The sequence below is a fragment of the Polyodon spathula genome, chromosome 11, assembly GCF_017654505.1.
Source record: "Polyodon spathula isolate WHYD16114869_AA chromosome 11, ASM1765450v1, whole genome shotgun sequence".
NCBI lineage: Eukaryota > Metazoa > Chordata > Actinopteri > Acipenseriformes > Polyodontidae > Polyodon > Polyodon spathula.
The window spans coordinates 19,463,388-19,485,648 of NC_054544.1; the positions used below are offsets into that span (position 1 = coordinate 19,463,388).

The following is a 22,261-nucleotide window of genomic DNA, read 5'->3' on the forward strand; positions in this document are numbered from 1 at the left end:
GTCCAGAGGAGGCACTGTGGTTTCCATCAAGCAACAGGGTAAACCCTCTTGGAGACGTACCTTTTCTCGTTGTTATCACAATAGCCCGGAAAAGATTCTATGCGACTGCTACGTTTGTGATGGTGTTGTTATTATTTATAAGGCGATACTGAAATTATTTCTTTTCGTTCTTCAACCTTGTTAGTATACAAAGCTTTTTGAGCATGGCGGGGACAGCGCTGAAACGACTCATGGCGGAATATAAACGTGAGTATACTCGTGCATTACACGCTATCTGAAGTTCAAAACTTGGCACGAAATAATATTTGCAAACAAACACAACTGCTGTTCCATTCTGTTGTCAGCTTTTGCCCAGTGATGTTAATTGCTTCTCCATGTTAAAGTATTGTGTTGCTTTGTAGTGCTCTGTGCTGTCATAACTAGTAAGTACTATTAAAAACAGTTGTGTAGTGTCCAGGAAACTACATGCAGGGCTACTCAACTTTAACTTACTGTGAGCAATTAAAAAATTTGCAGAAGAGCTGGGGGCCACAGTATTTGTATACATCGTTTTTATTAATATAGTTGGTATATAGTTGGATATGATTTGCACGTAATACGTATGGCATACATAAATAATACTGTTAGATGAAAAATAAGGCAAAGACTCGTTGCTTTTTTTTTTTTTTTTTAAATAAGAAAGATACGGCGACATGTTTAAGAATGGGGTTGACAACAACGCAATACTATATAAGTGAAAGTACTGGCATCTGTGGTTCATTTCAGAAAATCGAGGGGCAAACTCAATGGACGAGTCCGTAAGAAGATACTTCACATATGATTGGTCACGCAATGTTGTCACCTGTAATTGCAAATGCAAAGTTGAACATTTGTGAACTCGTTTTTTATGCATTTTAACCTTTTGCTAGTTGCCACGCAATTTAAAATGAAGCTTTTCGCAGCTCACTTCCAATCGGCCATGGCTGACTGAAGTCGAGGTGACACGTTTCATAATGGGGTTGCAAGTGAGCCTTCTTAACACAGCGATAGTCTTCTCGCACAGCAAGCACATTGGTTTCCCATTAACCTCACTAAAACAAATTCAGATTCCCAGTTAGGATTGAATGCTCTGTGTTCATCGACGGTTTTGCTTTTTTTAGTTGCCATTTCTTTCTCCTTTACATCAGTTTTTTGAATGACAGACATACTATTTGATACACAACTGTGTTCTAAGATTCTCTAGATTCGTATGTAAGGTTAAAAAATATAAACACTGCATGCTAAATGTGGGTATCTTGCCATTGATCTCTGACCTAGTATGAGGGTGTATGATATTGCAGGTTTCTGCTGTACAGTACAGTTTTGACTTGATCTTTTTCAGACTTTTTGCTCCATTGTGCTGTCAATTCTGGGATGGTTTCCCTGTCCACAATATTTACCCCAGTTGTTTGATAGGTTGGAACTGATGTACAGTTAATTTATTAACCAGATCATTGAAGTTGTGTGTTTTAGGTGTAACAGTTATAAAATCATATTGATCTTCAAAATGTAAAGGATGTGTAAATCATAGACAAGTTAATTTCTGTACAGTACTTTTTCTGTCCTATAGGTGGTGCAATTGCACTACTCTTATTAAAATCCTGACAAAAGAAACCGAGCTTCTCAAATGTAATTTAAACATTTATCCACAACATTTAAGCACTGAACAAAAATAAATAAATAAAAAACACACGTACAGTAAGTGAAACATGGGAAAGCTTGACAGTGGCCATTCGGAAACGCCTGGAATTTTGAGCTGTCTATTTATTTATTGATTTGGCAGACGTCTTTATCCAAGGTGACTTACAAATGTTACAGGGCAGTATAGGGTTGCAGTGCAAGTTTAATATTTAAATACATTATAGTTTACAGTAAGTGCAAATAATACAACTAGGATGCAACAAGTGAGGATTACAAGAAGTTATATCTACAATGACTTATTAGTAGTGCAGATGAATATTAAATGTGACTCATTCAACTTGTATGTTTTAAACTGCATTAGCTTTATCTGGGCACAATATTCTTTTATATAAAAAAAGTAAATTTGTCTAGACAGTATTCAACTAATGCCATTATTTCTCTATTTAAGAGATTCAATGTAAAAAAAAAATATATATATATATAAAAGGAAATTTAATCAGAGCTGAGGAGTCTTTCTATAGTTTAAAAGATTGAGTAACAACAGAGCTTCCTGTATAATTTTCCTTCCTATTCTATTCAGCTTAACACACTGCAGACATCTGTCAACTGGATTGTGTTCACTATGGCTGTGCATTCTGTTTGCTATCTCATTACTTCCTTCTGTGGGGCCACCTGGGTTTTATTTTCCTTCAATTCTCAGGCACAATGTATCTTTATTGAGATTAAAAAAAAAAAACTCCATGTATTATTTTGGTGTAAGTTGCTGTTCTGCAGTCGTATTTAATTGTACAGTTTAACAATGTCTTGGTGTCTGTTTGTACTCTATGGTATCAATGCATCATTCCACAGCCTTTATCAGAAAGCAAGCCTTGGTGACAGTCCAGTTTATTTAAATTCCTCGGAGTAAAAAAAAAAAAAAATCTCTATACGGCAAGAAATACAGCACACCCTTTGTGGTCATTCCACCTCACTTCAGAAATTAAGTTTTTATAAGCAGACTGCTAAATAACGATTTAAGCAGAAAACAACAGAGAATAATATGGTAATACACATAATAGGATATTTAACAGGTAAGAAATATTACATTATGAAGATGTAAATGGTACCAGCAATGGACCCCAAAGGTCTGCCTGTGGGAAAATGTATGTCTTGTTCCCACAACAGCAGGTAACATAATCAGGAATACTGATGTATTGGTAGGGGAACTAAGGTCATTACAATCTTCTACTCTGTGCTTAATAACTGCTTTTGTGCAATTTGTTTTATTTTACATTTTAAAATAGTTACCGTAGTTATGTTGAGAAAATGATCATGCACTCCAAACTATTGAGAAATACACAAATGTGGCCATGGCAACTGTTATTGGATATCCTTTTTGGGGTGTTTGTAGTAATGTAAGATAAGTTTAATCAGTTCACCTATTCAAGTATCAGGTGGTAGTGTTCTACTGTAAACAACGTGATAAACTATTGTGCTCTTGTCAAACTGCTTTGAATATTATGTACGTCTTGCTGTTTCCAAATGGCTGTCATCCTTCTGCACAGTGAAAAGCAACACAGTCAGCTGTGTACACCAACACTGCCAAGCTGTTAATCATTGTATTCAGTCACCCCAAGTGCCATGCTGCTTAATGCTTAGTTAATGAACAGTGTAATGAAATACTGTGGGTTGTTTCATTATATGATAGATAGACTTGACCATTGGAGAAGTTCCATCAAAGATTTCTTAGCGAGCTCTGTGATTTTTAAAAAACATTTTTTTGTTCTTTGTTTTGTTAAATAATGAATGATTATACTTGGAATTAAACCTGTTTTTATTGTATAGAACCCCTACCCCTCATACCCAACACCACTTAGAAAAATATGGTTAAAATCACAAAAAGTATGCTAAATTATTTTTGTTAGTTCTAGTGGTGCAGTGGGCAACCCAATTTATTGATCGAGTGTCACATAAACATTTATCAACAATAATTGATGCACCAACAATTTATTTTACAAGAAGAAACATTACAATCTTAATCTGAAAATACAATAACTAAAAACGCTGCTGTGCATAAGTTAAACGGCAAAACACAACTTGCATTCAAGTGAACACTTTTAAATTTATTTTTCTTAAATATAAATTTAGTTGTCGCCAGTGGTTTTTTTTTTTTTTTTTTTAACCCCAGTTTGGAATGCCCAATTGTATAGCGGTTCACCGCTGCAATCCGCTGGCGACGCAGGAAACGTCCTCCGAAACGTGCTCCTGCCAAGCCGTAATTTTTCATACTGTGGATCAACAGCAAGGCCACCAGACCTATAGTGTCGGAGGACAACACAAATCTGATGGCTTCGCTGCAGAACCGCAGGCGCTCTATCGGCCACAGGGGTGACACGTGGTGAACCGTGGAATTCCCTGCCGACCTAAGCCCTCCCTACCAGGGTGGTGCTCGGCCAATTGTGCGCTGCCCCCTAGGAACCCCAAGTCACGTTTTTGAGTGACATATCTTGGAGTGAACCTGTCATCTTTTGCTTTTGGACACATCCTGCACTCCACGCGGAGTGCCTTTACTGGATGCGCCACTCTGGAGCCCTTTTAATAAACGGGGGTTAAAAAAGAATTTTTTCTTTATTTATCTATGGACTTTTTAGTTAAAACAAAATAAAATTTCCTGAACTCAATTTGTTGACTTTTTTTTATATTATTTATTACAAAGACGTGGTACACAGGACAATTCTGAAATTATTATTAAAAATTTTGTATATATAGATATATATATATATATATTATATATATTGATATATATATATATATATATATATATATATATAATATATATATATATTAACATATATACATTGTTCAGTAAAACTAGACTTTATTTGCCAGTTAACATTGCTGTTGACATTTTGTTTAAGCATTTACTAATAATTTAAAAATAAAATAATTGTGTTGCTTTTATTTTTAAATCAGGAAAATTAAAATAAAATATTTAACTGATGTGACTTATCCAACTTGAAGTAGAGGCCAAAAGGTTTGTATCCTACCAATACGTTGACATTGGCTATTGTAGTATAAGCGCATAACTTCATAATCAGTGTTTTGATGTAAACTGGCAATGTGAGACTTAGAACTTTACTCTAATTTTGATGCATCAATTCACCAATATGTAATCTAATCTCTGGAAATGTAAGGACAGATGATCAGTAATTGATGCACCTGTTAATTGTTGCATCTGTACTGTAGTTCATTCTGAGCTGTTCTACCGTGCACTTTTAATATCAACATCTCAAAGAAGAAATCAGTACAGAAGTAAACAGTCACTGTATACTGTTATTGGTCCTTGATTATGAACATTCTGTATTTGTCAGTTGTATTGGTCACTGCATTGCTCAGTCATTTTGTATTTGTCTTAGTAATACTCTCAGCTTTTAGATAGCATTGCACAGTCAGACTGAACTCTTTTTTTCCCCTCAACAGAACTCACATTGAATCCACCAGAGGGGATTGTGGCAGGTAAGATTCATCACAATCATTTCAATTATATCTGCCATTAATTTTCCTCCACTGTAATTCATACAGTAGGTTTTCATTTTTCTCTGTTAGCATTTAACTAATAACTTCTTCTAAATGCAAAATAAACTGTCCAGGTCTACTTCATGAGGTCTGTTTCAGTTATTTAGTTTGTGGCAAACTAAAACTAAACCTCCTTTCACTGTATTTTAATTAATTACAGTAATAATGAGCTGCTCTATAAATTAAAATAATGTAATATAGTGCTGGGTATTGCAATCCTAGTACCTGCCTTGTACTTTGTGGCACAGAGCATGCACTTAGCAGATGCTGGAGACTGCAGATTTCTCTTGCAATATTTGGTAATAGGTTTTATTTTCCACCTTGCCAGGCCCTGTCAGTGAAGAGAATTTCTTTGAATGGGAGGCTTTGATCATGTAAGTATGGTGATTTATTTAATATATGATGTATTAGCTTTGTATAGTACTTGGAAATTCTAGGGGGATCTTGGTTGTTACTGCATATCCAAATAGCTGCAGTTATTGATTAAATAAAGTTTCAAGGCTCGAAGTTAACATATTTTGTAGTGTTTTGCTACACAAAACTCTTAAATTGCAACTTGTTTGTTTGTTTATGCAGTAGCATTTTTCTGATACCTTATGCTGCAGTATATGACCCTGAGTGAACACATACATAATTACCAGTATTAGTTTTTTTTTTAACATGTACATCATTAGTATCTTTCATAAAGCAGGAAACCACTGCTAACAGAGCTTCACGATAGTTGACAGGTTTGAATTGCCCCATGTAGATACACACAAGACCCACAATGCAAATCGTACTGGACAGTGGAGTACAAAGACATACAGTACAGAACAACGTGGATACAATTTAAAGGTATGAAGTTTATTTTATAGGCCAAAAATAAAATAACTGTTAAAAACATTACAGTTTTATAAGATATCAGGCAATGACCTAACAGGTCATTAAGTTTATTCAGTGTCTATAAAATGCTAATTTAATCTGTCATGGAGATTTATTTTGTTATAATGTTAACCCTTGTTTCACTCACGCTAAAAATGAACACTTAATAGGTAGATAATTATAACTTTATCAAAATTCTGATTATGAAAAAAAATATATATATATATTGTAAACGAGCCTTGCGGCTCAGGTTCGTAGCCCCTTTAAAAATTGACCCAGACACAAGATTTGATGTGTTTTTATAGCACTTTTGTGCTGTTTAATTATTTACAGAAATCAAATAAACAAAACCAAAACAAACACCTAACTCCACTTCGGAGTGCTAACTAAAACTTTGATGCAGGTCCCTGACTAACGTGCAGGCCAGCTAGGCTGTATACCTGCCAAACAAAACACACTTTTAACCAAACAAATGAACCAAAAACACACAGTACCACCTTCTTAACAGTTGAAAACACCATCAACAGGGCCATCCACAAAGCAGCAGCTCTGAACAGACTGACTGCTCTCCTTAAATACCTTGCACCTGGCTCTAAATTTACAATGCCAGCCAGGTGCAGGTGATAATCAACAATAAAATAACAATGAATCAAAAATTAACACGTCTTTATATTTATATATATATATAAATAATAAAAATAATAATAATCTTGGTTGATGTCCCTTATTCTGTTGTTACTTCTGAGTTAATTTCTTCAAAATTTAAAAATGCAGTGAAAAGGCAGGGTGCAAGCATACATATTTATGAACAAACCAGTTAGTATAACATGTTGCATGAATCTTTGTACCATGCTGGAATTAGTTTTCGTTTTCAAAACAGCTCGGTTGTGGTTGTAACCTTATAATTTCTAAGGTCATGCAATGCAGGATTCAACGATAATGTGGCACATGTTACTTTTTTTTTTTTTTTTTTAATCACTGTCTTTATAATAAGTGTGTGATTTGCTAGTTACCGAAATCTCAGCCAACAAGTGAAGACAGATAAGAGGATCATTTCGTACCACTTAATTTGCACCGATGAAACATAACCTTTAACCATACTGATGGCACATCAGATGCTTAGTTGACATATATGGCTGCATTCTTGTAGAAGGATAAAACAAAATACATTTCGACAAAGAATTGCATTAGTTCCATTACTTAGTTGAGCACAAGATGGTTTCAATAAATGCTTTATGATTTTAAATATAGGCCTACTATGTGATAGTTTGAGATATTCAGTCTATTTAAAACAGTAGGTAAGGGTTTATTTTCGTAATTATGTTTGTATATAATTATTAGTCATATAAACCGCTAACGAATAAGACCTACTGCCTTAGAAAGTTATCTTCTAGCCCTGGGTATGCATATTTGGAATTTAAGTATGTTAAAAATTCCCCATGTCTTTTTTGAAGGGGTTGGTTGGTATTCCACTTTAGTTTTCATAGGGTTGAACCCTTAACAATTTGTGTTTAATATTAAAGCCACTCTTATTTCAATTGGCTTGTGTTTGTGTACATAATGCTGCTGAGTGATCAGTAATTATTTCATCCAAACCATTGGCCATAAGCCAACTTTATTTGGTTAAAGGCGTGTTTTTATTCACTTGGACAAAGCGAGGTTCCATCACAGATCTAAAGTAATTGCTTTGATGTTTATTAAAACTCAAAAGCACTGTCAAAACAGAGTTTAAAAGAGGCTTAATTAAGCTTTAAAGTTTTGAGAGTTAGCTTGTTGCTGTACAGCACATTACAAAACACCAATGTGCCAAAAGTCTTAATATGGGGATAGGTTTTAATTTAGTCTATGGGTAATATGTCTCCAAGCACACCCAATAGCCTCTCAAGATTATAGTGTGCTGCAGTGTCTGTAGAGGACAACATTGGCTACAACTTTTTTTTAAATTTTTTTTTTAGTGTGGTGTCATTTTGGTGCACATTGACTTTCTATAGGTAACTGTTCTGGAGAGGTGGATTATGTTGATCTATGCAGAAACCAACATCGGTGAATCTGTTGTGTGGTTCATGACTCGCTGTGAGCAAGCTCTAGCCAAGGGAATAACCCTAAAGTACAAGACTTGTGTAAACGGCTCCCTCTTTTTTTTTTCCCACAACACAGTAACAAGCAAGTACTAAATGACTTAATTAATCTTCCAATACAAATGTCACAGGGCCATGTTCACAGTCATGCTTAATTTTAGAAATCTGAATGGTTTTACAATACATTTAAGGTGGCGTTGTGTGATGATTCGGGTGTGTTTTATTTTTGTTTACCCACTAAAATTCTGGTCAAAAGAGAAACAACCTTTTGTAGACGTGCAGACACCAAAATGCCTTGACATAGCCTGAAATGCCCCACAGTCAAATGAAGCTGTTAAGCACCTACAGCGCACACCTCTTTTTATTATAAAGAGCAAGCTGACCTCATTTGTACTTTCAAGTCGAAGCTTAAATTTCCTGTTGCCTTTTTATAATTAGCTCAGGTGTAATCAGTCGCCTTACACACCAAGTTAAGTGGCCTCCATCTGTGTTAAATTGTAGTGATTCACATGATTTTAGGATAAATTCAGCAGTTCCTGTAAGTTCCCTCTGCTGGGTAGTGCATTTCAAAGCAAAGACTCAATCATGAAAACCAAGGCATTTTCAAAAGGACTCCAGGGCAAAGTTGTTGAAAGGCACAGATCAGGGGATGGGTATAAAAATATATCAAAGGCTTTGAATATCCCTTGAAGCATGGTCAAGACGATAATTAAGAAGTGGAAGGTGTATGGCACCACCAAAACCCTTGCCTAGATCAGGCCGTCCCTCCAAACTAGATGACCGAGCAAGAAGGAGACTGATCAGCGAGGCAACCAAGAGACCAATGGCAAATACTTGTCAAAGTGTGCATGTGACAACAATATCCCAAGCACTCCACAAATCTGGCCTGTATGGTAGGGTGGCAATAAGGATGCCATTACTCAAGAAAGCCCACCTTCAATCCCGTTTTGAAGTATGCAAAAAAGCACTCGGGAGATTCTGTAAAGCACTATGTTTGGCGCAAACCCAACACAGCGCATCACCCAGAGAACACCATCCCTACTGTGAAGCATGGTGGTGGTTGCAAATTACAGTCCTTGAGGAAAACCTGCTGTCCTCTGCAGGAAAGCTGAAAGTGGGACGGAAGTTCACCTTCCAGCATGACAATGACCCAAAGCATACAGCCAGAGCTACATTGGAGTGGCTAAGGAACAAAAAGGTAAATGTCCTTGAGTGGACCAGTCAGAGCCCCAACCTAAATCCAATCGAAAATTTGTGGCATGACTTGAAGATTTCTGTCCATCAACACTCCCCAAGGAACTTGACAGAGCTTGAACAGTTTTGTAAAGAAGAATGGTCAAATATTGCCAAATCTAGGTGGGCAAAGTTGGTAGAGACCTACCCCAACAGACTCACAGCTGTAATTGCTAACAAAGGTGCTACCACCAAATATTAACTCAGGAGGGTGGAGACTTATCCAATTATGATCTTTTAGTTTTGTATTTTTAATATATAATTTTTTTCTCAATACTAACTTTTTTCCCCTTAACAGTGTGGAGTATGGTGTGTAGGTAAGTGGACAAAAATGCATGAAACTCTGAGGCACTGACACAACAAAACGTGAAAAAAGTTCAATGGGGGTGTAGACTCGCTATAGGCACTATATATCTGGAGAGCTGCTTATCCAATTGTCATTGAATTTAGTACCAACACTATTTAGCAGTTATGGAGAGTATCATATTCTGCAGATGTCTGTCTGTCTGTCCGTTCATCCATTAATCTACGCTGCAGTTACATTGTTGAATTTGCATGGGTCATCTCTTATCAGATTGGTCATTCTTATTCTATACTATCCTGAACAATTAAAGACAAAGAGTCTGGAGATTAAAACATAAGCAAAAGTGATTAAGAATAATAAAAACAGACAATTGGAAGGCATACAGAGAAAAAAAAAAAGCACCGGCTAAGAAAATTAGGTTTATATCTGCTCAAAATGACCTGTTTGGTTTATTCCCCAGGGTGAATAGTCATCCATAGGTCTACAGCTCTAGCAATGTGATACCTGTCTTTTTAAAATATAAAAATGAGGAGTCATTTCAGCTTACTTCTTTCTGTATTGGCCTGTAGGGTTGAAGGAGTTAATTAAACCTTCATTTATGTAAGCCGGTTACTGGTAGGTCAAGGACTGTTGTGCTTGTATTACCGTCAGAGACAGTTGGTGTTTGGTGGTCTGTGTTTCTTATCTATTGGGTGATTAGATTATTGAAGCTGTCTTTTATAACATATCCTTAAGTCAGTTACAAGTTTTCTTCTTTATTTAATAACAAATAGTTTTTTTAAAATTTAATAACAAATAGGTTATTGCAGTCTTTCAATTTAATATTGGAAATCCTTGTTTTTAGACCCTGTATCACCAAGTAAAAATATTAGATTGAAGCTTTTTTGTTTTCATAGAGGAAAAATGGCATCAGATGTCTGGCCCTTTTTAATGTTTTCTCAAGAGTAATATTAATACTCTCAAACATAAAAACAACGACATTCTTTGTATGACTCAATTACTCCATGGAACAAAGAAATCCTTTCCTGGGGTGTGGTATTAATACCTTTTCAACACAGGGTGACCTAAAATCAATATATTTAATACTATGGAAGTCCAACAAGAATTACTCAGTGATACACCCTACATATTCATGGATTACGCAGGTCAAAAATCCTGAGTTTGTTTTGTTAATCAACAACTCTATGTCATGCTATGTGCCTGCCCTGTAAGCTGCAGCTCAGAATGCTTTATACATTGACTCAGTCTTGCATTGCACTTAGAATTGCTTATTCAACTGTGGTGAAACTTGGTACAGGAATTCCTTAGCAGAAGGTGCTGCTTCTCTAGATTTGATTAAACTGCATGGATATTTGGTGCCGTACATGCTGTGAATTAATGACTTTTTCACAATACTGACACTTGTTGAAGTCTTTTGAGGTTATATCTTGAAGAGACACCAACAACTAAATGTGCTGGTTTATATCCATGGCAGAGGATATGTATACTACCAACATCTTGCACCTTGTTTTCAAGCAGTGTACACAAACACATGTTTCTACTGGTTCACATCCACTCCAGGGTTCCTGAGTGGCTCACTTGATAGGTGTGGTGTGCAAGGTTAATCACGCAGTTAGGGTTTGTGTCTTGTCTGTACCAATCTGTCTATCTCAGCTGGGCATCCTGCTTTGCATTGGCCGCAACACTCCCAGGGGTTGAGGAGGTAAAATCGTCAAGGATTGAGCTGCTTTACCATGCTACAGTGGTCTATACTGGCCAGGTATCTGGTGAGCTCAAGAAGACACAAGCAGGGCAGGTAGTTTGACATTTTCTGACTTGTTCCTGGGTGTAAACGGATAATTGGCTAGGCTTGCCAATGGGATCAGGGTATAGTGACCTTCCGTCCTGAACTGTTTTGGGGAGTTGCTGTGGTGAGGGAACGGAATTGAACATTCTAAAAAAATCTGAGAAAATCGTGGCTAATAAAATATGTTGACATCCAAATAACAAATTCTTCTTTTCTTAAGTGCTTAGAAACTAAATGTGTCTTCTCTAATCCCATATCATGGGGGTGATTAAAAAAAAAAATATCTATCTATCTATCTATCTAGCTATATCTATATCTATCTACACACACACATAGTGCCTTGCAAAAGTATTCAGACCCCCTGACCAATTCTCTCATATTACCGAATTACAAATGGTACATTGAAATTTTGTTCTGTTTGATATTTTTAAACATGGAAACTCAGAATCAATTATTGTAAGATAACATTGGTTTTATGTTGGGAAATATTTAAGAAAAATAAAAAAACTGAAATATCTTGCTTGCGTAAGTATTCAACCCCTGTGCTGTGGAAGCTCCCAGTTTACACCGATGAAAGAAGTTGCCCTAACGAAGACACAATTACCTTACCATTGGCCTCCACCTGTGAACCATTAAAGTTGCTGTCACATTTTCTGGATAAAAACTCCACTGTTGAAGGATCATTGGTAAGGCTGTGAATCTGAAGGAAAATGAAGACCAAAGAGAATTCTGCAGATTAATACAAATGCATAGATTAGGGAAAGGGTACAAAATAATATCCAAGTGTTTGGATATTCCAGTGAGCACAGTTGGATCAAATATCAGGAAGTGGAAGCTGCATCACACCACCCAGCCACTGCCAAGAAAAGGCCATCCGTCAAAACTCAGCACTTCAAACAAGAAGGAGACTTGTGAGAGAAGCATAACACTGGCCTGTATGGGAGGGTGGCAAGAAAGAAGCCATTACTCAAAAAGTACCAGCTGAAAGCATGCCTGGAGTTTGCCAGAAAGCATGAGAGTGACCCAGCTGCGATGTGGGAAAAGGTTTTGTGGTCAGATGAGACCAAGATAGAACTGTTTGGCCAAAACTCAAAGTGCTATGTGTGGTGCAAACCTAACACTGCCCATGCCTCAAGACACACCATCCCTACAGGGAAGTATGGTGGTGGCAGCATCATGCTGTGGGGATGCTTCTCATCAGCAGGGACTGGGCATCTTGTTACAATTGAAGGAAGAATGGATGGAGCAAAATGCATGAAAATACTGCAAGAGAATCTGCTTCAGTCTGCAAAAAAAAAAACTGAAGTTGGGAGGAAATTCACCTTTTAGCAGGACAATGATCCCAAGCACAAGGCCAAAGCAACATTGGAGTGGCTCAAGAACAAAAAGGTGAATGTCCTACAGTGGCTGAGTCAAAGTCCTGATCTCAATCCCATTGAGAATCTCTGGCACTATTTAAAAATTGTGGTCCACAAGCGTCATCCAACCAACCTGAACAACCTGGAGCAAATCTGCCAAGAAGAATGGGCCAAAATCAGCCCGACACTGTGTGCAAAGCTGGTACATACTTACCCCAAAAGACTTAAAGCTGTTATTGTAGCGAAAGGTGGCTCTACCAAATATTAATGTGTGGGGGTTGAATACTTATGCAAGCAAGATATTTCAGTTTTTTATTTTTCTTAAAGCATAAAACCAATGTCACCTTACAATAATTGATTCTGAGTTTCAGTGTTTTAAAATAAAATATCAAACAGAACGAAATTTCAATGTACCATTTGTAATTCGGTAATATGAGAGAATTGGTCAGGGGTCCGAATACTTTTGCAAGGCACTGTGTGTGTATGTATGTGTGTGTGTGTGTGTGTGTATATATATATATATATATATATATATATATATATTAAAATATATAGATATTATATAATACCGTATATGAAATATCATATATATAAATTGTTCATCTCTTAATGTATTCTGGCAGCACTTTTCTTACTTTTGGCATTAGTTGTGCAAACACTATTTTGCTATCAGGTTTAAAATTCCCAACAATGGAAACCTGGAGTTTCCCTGCTTACCCACAAATAGGATGACAAGCACCAACATTTTAGATGATGCGTTTTCTGGTTTGTGGGAATTCAGTAGCACCTAGAAGAAAGATAAATTAAATTGTGTTGGTTTGGCAGGATTGTAAAATGCTGTTAAGTTTTTAAATGTTGTCGTGTTTTTATTGGTTATCTTCCTCAGTCAATAGGGTTTAAAGCCACCAATGGGAGTCAGGACTGATTTGAATGGACATGGCAACTCTTCAAGGTGTTTGAATTGTCCAGGAACACTGTGTCACCACTCTAATGATTACTGCATCTAATTCCTTCAGGAAATCTCCTGAAAGGCCCTCTAGAGTTATCCCCTTTGAATCTATTTCTCATGAAACATCAGTTATTTCTATTAGCTCAAAATATGTCATATCTGCTGTCTTAGTTTTTGAAACCTTTGTCAATATTTGCATCACAATATGTTTTTTTTTTTTTTTTTTTTTTTTTTTTATTGCAGAGCCTTCAAAACAAACTTTAAAAATATACAAATGTTATTTATCTGGGTAATCTCCCACATTTTTGCAAAAATTACACACCATGCTGGGCATGAGTTATCCAGCTGTTTTGCACGCTCACAACACCTACCCTGGGACCCTTTTCTTCATCACATGTAGTTTATGTATCGCCAAGCACAAATGGAGGAAATGCTCGTGCCCGATTTGAGCAGGCATAACAAAATTACAATTTATATAATAAAACTAATATGCATTAGACTGTGTAATCAGGTTCCTGCTTGGAAATAAGATTCCAGGCAACAGTACTTAATGTGTGTTCTGTGTGCAGGGGCCCGGAAGATACCTGTTTCGAAGGAGGTGTTTTCCCAGCAATCCTGAGTTTTCCTTCAGACTATCCTCTGAGCCCTCCGAAGATGAGATTTACCTGTGAAATGTTCCACCCGAACAGTAAGCTATTCATTTGACTCTTACTCAGAAAGCAGAATCCAATTCACTGCTATCTCCTTGAAGATTAATGTGTTCTGCCACAGATTCTTAGTGAGGGCTACAGTATTAGACAGGACTGCTAAATCCTGACTGCCAATTGGTGTAGACCAATACTTGCCATTTTGTACCATATTCCGTTTATAGGTTATTTATTGTATAAAAAAATAACATGAGGATATATATGTGTTGATTTTGAGCAGTGCAATTTCTGACATACATTTCCTGATCTAACCTTTGTTCTCACACCGTATGATCATACGTACAAGAGATAAAGTGATTTCCTTGGGGGGGATCAGGAGATCGCTTAAAGTGATTATAGGAAACTTATTGAAGAAACCCACATCAAGAAAAGGGCTTTATAGGAAACAGCATATATTGTCAGACATGAGAGCTGTTGGTTAATGATAGAGGTAGCAAGCACATTCCAAACTTTGTAACTTCTTATCCTAATGATGGTGCTATCAGATACATGCGGGTGGTAATTACAGTATCACCAGGGTGCATCGTGTGTGCAGTCTTCAATTTGTTATTACTTTGTAGCTTGCTCTGGTGTCAAACACAGCTCCTTAAACACAAAGGGTTGATAAGCAACTGTTTACCAGGTAATAGTGTTTAACTTATATTAACTAGGGCTTAAAATAAACAACTTATCCAAGTTGGACTGCTGGGTTGATTGCTATCCAGGGGTGTAACTTAAATACATATTAATAAAGTCAAAGCTGATGTGAAGGACTAGTATCATTAAACATATACTGACCCCTGATTCCCAATGTTAAAGGCCTAATTTTCTTAATGTTAGTTGCTATTGAGCAATGCAGAATAACGGTTCTCGATTTGATGTACTGTATTTATTGACCCAAACCAACACAATCAAGACATTATTACAGTCTCTCCCAACTGTATAAGTAGAGCTGCCATTATCCTATGGAAAATGGCAGCAGACCTTTAGAACCTTGAAAACTTAACAGTGGCTTAAACAGGGAAATACATATATAAAACCTGGTTCATTCTTTCTAGATATTTGACCTGGCATGGGGTAGTAATCTTAGTAAGATCTTATCCCCAGATACTAATGCTTAATTAAAAACAGTTTGGGGGCAGTGTTGGGAACCCTTGATAGAACCAAAGATAATATGAGCTCCTAGAGGATTGGGATTGAAACCTGGTCTAAGACGTTATTTTCAAGGGCTACATTTGCTGTTGATGCTCTAACACTTTCTGATTTATGAGTTGACATGAAAAAGGTTATAGTCTCTGTTTGGTTCCTGTATAGGTGACAGAACAAGGTTAGTAAACTTTTTGTGGTGTCTGTACAGTAACATATGTATATCACAATAACATTTTGAGAATTGTTATGAAAATTAGGATGACTAATAGTACAAGTTTGTTCTTTATCAATTTTTTGTTAACACACATTCTTGGTGAGCTCAGAATCTAATTATGTGTGTGTCTGTGTTTATGTATTTATTATTATTGAAGTTAGAAAACCAAAAGCAATGTTTCTGCATTCTATAGATCAAGCCCTGGCAGGTCACTGATGTAGAATGAGGTAGATTCCTTAGCTAAGCAGTTTTAAACTTTAAGCTTTAAGCTAAACTTTTATTAAAGACACAGTACTCCTTTTACTCTAATTTTATTAGACGTACTACATTTGTGTTAGAAAATTGGGTTGCATGAACAACTGGTTGTATTTGAAAAAACATAAGCTATTTGTAGAGAATCACTTTATCAAGGTGCTTAGTAAAAGATAAACATGTTTTTGGCCAGTTTCACAGAAGCAGTATCCCGTATTAAAATAGTATAGTGTTACCTACAGTCATTTTGGTGCAATTAATTGTCAATCTGTCCAAGTCATTTCAACAAACACCCATTCTGAAGAGGGCAGAAAAAACTGCAGTCCCTAGAATCGACATTTAGGTCATTTTGTGAATAGTTAAAAAATCTAAACCTGCAAACAGATTTAACCGGACCAGGCTGTGCACCCAAACATGCACAGTGCCAGGCACCCCCATGCTGCCAGTGTGCATTAACACAAGTTGCAGTGCCCACTGTTTACTGGAAAGAGAAGGTACTGGTACTTAATTCGCCTTGTTTATTCAAACCAGAAATGCTGAACTGAAAGTGTGCTGTAAAGTATATACATAACATGTATAGATGTATGTAAAAAGCAGGATAGCCATAATGACCAAAGCCTATTTTGCAATAAGTCAATCAACTCAAACAGACTACAGTAATCTTAATTAAATATAAGTATTTAATATTACAAACAAGTTCGGAACATCACCATAATGTTTTGTTAGATGCTTAAGCCAGTAACATTGTACCAGGTTGTACCAAGACACACAGGTAGTAGCTTTCCTTGCACTTAAATGTGTAAAGCTAAAGAAGTGTCATGCTACTAAAAGAAACTAGTGAAATTCTATGGCAGACTTTTAGACTAGATGTCTTTGTCATTGTCTTGAAATGAAAGAGACTTCTAGTCCAAAAATGTTTTTTCCAGTAGTTTTCTTTAGTATTGCTACATATGTTACGATTTTGAATTTTTTTGCTGCTTATCCAATTGGGATAAAACTCGGTAACATAATCGGTACGACATGAGGATTTGTCCCTTAAAATAAAGGCACAATGGATCTTTTACATCTGTGGAAGGAACCATCTCTGTTGCTTCAGTACTCGTATGTTACACTAGGCTTCTGGTGAATAGAGCACAGCTTGATTACCCCTTGGTAGAGTTTAAGCTCTTTACTAAGGCATTGTATATTGGCTTCATGGGTTCATCATAATACAAATGGAAGTACTGATCCATATTTGAGGCCTGCGGTTATTTGAAACTGTAACTTTTCAGCATGTTGGGACACTGAGGTGAGCATGTGCTTGAGGAAATAATTCTGAGAAACTGTTTCCTGTTGAGGATTTTTATCGCTGTGCTGGATATGATGGAGAAATGAGGGAGTTATCTGATCTTGCAACAGAATCCTATCCCAGTTTGGCACAGACCAGCAGGAGATAACATCTTGCATTGTTCCTGAAACATGTGCTGTGTGATAGAACAGCATGCTTTTATTTTGATTCTGGAAGCTGTAGAACTGATTTCTCATCCATAGGCTGCGTGACAGCTGGCTGATAAATACGTTAAAAAAAAAAAAAAAAAAACACTAAGATAAACATTAATTACAGAATATAAGATGCCAAGATATGAGACGTGTGGTAGTCCAGTAATACATTCGATCTGAATGCCAGAGTTAACAGCTTCTCATTTTGTTTACATGAAACTGTTTATTCAAAAACATGAATAAATGGAGTCATGGAGTTTACTGTGTCCTAAATCCCATTGGAATAATTGAGTTCGGTGTGTCCGTTCACTTGTGCTTTAGAACAATAACCTATTTGAGAAACATCACCAAGCAACAGCTAAAAGATAGACGTTTCTGTTTTATGCAGTAGATTGGACAGAATACCTGTTGCAGTGGTACTGAAGAATAAGCAGTGTGCTGTTTTATTAGATTTCAACCTGCCTGTCTTGGCATATCCCAGTAATGATCAGTTTTACATTTACAAGAAGTAGAAAGGAGAAGGAGAAAAATATCAGTCTTGTAATTATCACTAGTTTATAATGCCGAAATGAAAAACAAAAAACAGTAATTTAGTATTAGGAATAATAAAGTTCATCTTAAAACTGTTTTATTGTTTGAGACTATTTAGTACTTTAGTTCCTAAATGTTTTCAGGTCACCTACTAATAAAGAATAAAATAAAAGTGCTTGCTACACTCATGATAGTTTGAAAGTGGTATAGGACAGTACGCTTCACTGCTGTTGTGTTGGAATTGTATTGCATTACAGCTATGGCCAAATACACCCTATACAATGAACTCATTTTGTTTCATAAAGTCAAATGAAAGCTGCTAAATAATGTTACGTTAACATATTGAATTACACTTCATAGTTTTCCATAAAACTGACACAAATTTAAAAAATGTGACATTTTGAAATCTAACATGAAATACTGTACTACTATTATGGCTTCCGGTAGACGTTTTGCAATATCATTTTGTAGTTTCTTTGATTACATGATGTTCATGTAGAGTTTTTATTTGTATTTAATTGTCTCAATCCTAAATTCTAGGTGATGCAAAACTTTTGGCTTTAGCTGCATAGCCTGCTGAGAATCTTTCAGCCATTAAAAGCATCAGTTTCCTAAAGAAACTCATGACACAAAATTAAGTTACAGGACTGAGTGTCCGTGTACGGGTTATATCGCCACTTGTAGCAAATAAACAGGCTACTCCCTTCTACTGGTGCCAATATTTTCTCAAACACAAATGTTAGCCATCCTGTAATACTTGCCTCGTACAGCAAAGAGCCAAGTTTCTGAAGAACCGTCTGATTCTGGTAACTGACTAATGTGTCTGTCTCTTTGTTCAGTCTACCCAGACGGTCGAGTGTGTATCTCCATCCTTCATGCCCCAGGTGATGACCCGATGGGATATGAGAGCAGTGCTGAGAGGTGGAGTCCAGTTCAGAGTGTTGAGAAAATCCTCTTGTCAGTCGTCAGCATGCTTGCTGGTGAGATAACCCCCTTCTGTTGAAAGAACTCGCACAGTACAGCACCACATTCATTGCTGTACTGTCCCTCTTCATACATTTACACTGGAGGCACTGCAAACCAACATGGCACAGAGGGCTGCTCTGTTGTGCCATGAGAGGTTTCAAAAGTTTAGAAGAACTCGCAGAAAGGAGGTTGATAATTAAAGCATGTTGCAGTTAATTTAATGAATGTGGTGTTGGGAAGCTAAAGATTCAATTTCTGCAGTACCACTCAGAGTAATGATTTAGACCTGTAGACTCTATATCTTATAGTCTCAACTCACTCCGTACAAACCTATAGTGGCTAGAGATACCAAACTACTCTCTTTATAGTGTCCTAATAAAACCTGTTTGCTTTTAATCCTAGAGCCCAACGATGAGAGTGGAGCCAACGTGGACGCGTCGAAGATGTGGCGTGAAGAAAGAGACCAGTTTTTCAAAATAGCTGAACAGATTGTGAAGAAATCCCTGGGACTTTAAAACCAGCTTGAGCATCTTCTCATAATGGACCGCTCCTTCTTTTCTGTGTAAGGAGAATAGTTTGGAGACTCGAAATACATAGCTGAGAACAGAATCTCTCTTGAACTCTCTAGCGATATCATGCCACTATTTCTTTTAAGTCTAGGACCTTTGCTTTAGGGTTACTGCCAGTACGGGCTGCTTTTGAGAGTACGTGCACACAGTGTTAAAATTCTGTACAATCAGGAATTATTAGTTAATTCAACTTTGTTTCATACTGGTTATTTCTGTTAACAGATATATGGATACCAAGATTCCAGTGTGAATCACCCCTATTGTGATAACATCAGACAGAGACAATTTCTTTAACACTTTAGTTCAATTACTTTGTGGGTACCCATATTGTGTTATTGTCTCCAAATTTTGTATTGAAGGGCAAATACAGTATAATTGGAGCCTGGTGAGGCAAACTGCATCTGTAAATTAGAAATAGTATTTTAGCATGTAAAACAAAAGGCTGTTATGAAGGTTTTTTTTTATATACATGGATAACTTTCAATTTAGAAGGTATGTTTATTAATTGTGAAGTGCAATCAGACTTCTTGTTTATTTAGACAGAAGGTCATGGTTTTCTTTTTTGATCTGAATGCTGTTGCATCAGACTAAAAGAATGACCTTCCCGATTGTTAAAAATGAGCGAGATTTTAAAGCTTATTTAAATTGAATTGTACTAGATATATTAATTGTAGTTTGACTTTCACAAGTATAATATCTTTCCTGATTTCTGAAAGTTTTGGGGATAAAATTGAAGAACTATGTTAATCTCCTTGAACCAGTTATTAATATTTTATGATACCACTAGTAGGAGAGCATAGGCCCAAATCGGGTGGTAGTCCAAATTTTAGGGCAACTTTCTCTTGACACAAAACTTGTGTGGTGTGGAACCTTTTGATATTACTGTTATGACCAAAGTTATGGCTGCTGTTAATTCTGATTTCAATTTAAGATTTGTGTGTTGCTCTGGATCTCAACTGTTTTTTGGAGTGGCAGCCAAAAAGGTGTAATCTTGCTTCTGTAGCTGATGTTAGGGTTAAATTTCAAACTATGGGGCAGACTGGCATCCTGGTTTGGGGGTGAATAGACCGTACTCTGGAAGCAAAAGTGTTCTGGGCAACTAGTAAGTTGCCATTGTGTGAGGAGATGGGCACTGCCAGCCGATACTTTATGCCAAAAAAAGTAAACTTGGCATTAATTGCAGTTTGGCTTTGCTTTAAGGAGTAACACTGAACCCAAACCCAGTGGTATTGCCCTTTCCGATCATGTCTTAACACGATTTGGGTTAATTAGTATTTTTGTTTAGAATTACAAGTATACTTTCATATTTCTCTGGTCAATATTGTTGTTTTTTCTTTTTTTTTTCTTAATTATAAGCAAGTGACACTAAAGTGTTCACTGGTTGTTTTTGATGATGTTTAATCAATACATGGATTTTTAGTTATGTAGTAATTTTATGAACATAAAAGGAAATCGGATGAGGTTTTCTGTCATTATGCAGTATTGATGGAAAAGAAAATACCAGGTGGATGGAAACCTAGGTGACTTACTTATACCGACTACTTAAAAACTAGAACCTGCCAGATTTTCGACTACTTAGAACCACCACGTGGGTCATTCTTAAAGTGCTTTGATATGAAAATGAAAGACAAACTGTTGGATACAACTCAAAAGTTTTATTCATGACCATCATATCAAACATTTGAACTGCAAAAAACGCAGTATTTAAATAAAAAAAAAAAATATAAAATGATTTTCAAAATGAGCGCATATACAACACGACTACAAAACATGAAAAACTAAAACATTTCAAAAGAAAGTATATGCAAATACAAAACTGTAAAATTGAAACAATTTTTTTCAAACAGTAACATAAAAATGAATATATTGCACTACTTCCGGGAATGTAAGGCTGTGCTGAATACTCCTCTAAGTGCAAGTTACTGCAGCAGCATTTGCCTATTGCACTGTAGCCTGTATTTTGCGTTTATTCTTCCTGTATTACTCTATTTGTTGTATTTATTTATAAATTGCACTTCTCATACACTTGTAAGGCACGTTGGATAAAGGCGTCAGCTAAATATAATAATAATAATAATAATAAAATTGTGCAGCTGGGGGCAAACGAGGTGCACCTGTGGTTATTTGGTCCTACTTGATCAATCAAAGACCGGTGTATGTAACATGAATTACATCAAAAATAGCACCCAGAAAAAGCACAGTCCTCACCGATATAAAGCAAAAAACAATATAACTACATTCCTGTTCAAAGTTAGCACATACAACAGACTACAAAAAATGTGTAAACACTGTTGTGTAAACAGATATAGATGGGTAGACATCAAAAGTAACAGATCATTTATATTTGAGGATGAAAAAGAAATGTATCACTTATATTTGGATAAAATTCACTAGATGTGGTAAAAAATTACACTTGTTTTACAGCAGGTGCAGCGACTTTATTGTGCTGATTAACACTTGAAATCACAAAGATGCTGCAAAATGATCTGTCGATCTCGGGTAGGTGTTGTGACTCTTGGTCTCCCAGTTCATGGCCTGTCATTGACAGTGTGTCTGGTTATACCGTCTCACCAAATTTGAAATTGCTGGCTGTGCGCACCCAAGATGGCGAGCTACAGTACGCTACCCTAGT

The 22,261-nt window shown here is 36.4% G+C and overlaps 1 protein-coding gene across 1 annotated transcript; it reads left to right on the forward strand.

Moving 5' to 3' along the window:
• Nucleotides 1–70: 70 nt before the first annotated feature.
• On the forward strand, nucleotides 71–21,397 carry LOC121323589 (ubiquitin-conjugating enzyme E2 G2). The gene is made up of 6 exons (XM_041264729.1): nucleotides 71–246; nucleotides 5,119–5,154; nucleotides 5,543–5,588; nucleotides 14,353–14,471; nucleotides 18,934–19,074; nucleotides 19,463–21,397. The coding sequence occupies exons 1-6, from the start codon at nucleotides 204–206 to the stop codon at nucleotides 19,573–19,575; spliced, it is 498 nt and encodes a 165-aa protein (XP_041120663.1). The 5' UTR covers nucleotides 71–203; the 3' UTR covers nucleotides 19,576–21,397.
• The last annotated feature ends 864 nt before the right edge of the window (nucleotides 21,398–22,261 follow it).

Coding starts and splice junctions, on each gene's coding strand:
- LOC121323589 (XM_041264729.1), top strand. CDS start 204: ATGGCGGGGACAGCGCTGAAACGACTCATGGCGGAATATAAAC. Junction 247..5,118: donor ACTCATGGCGGAATATAAAC/GTGAGTATACTC, acceptor TCCCCTCAACAG/AACTCACATTGAATCCACCA. Junction 19,075..19,462: donor AGTCGTCAGCATGCTTGCTG/GTGAGATAACCC, acceptor TTTTAATCCTAG/AGCCCAACGATGAGAGTGGA.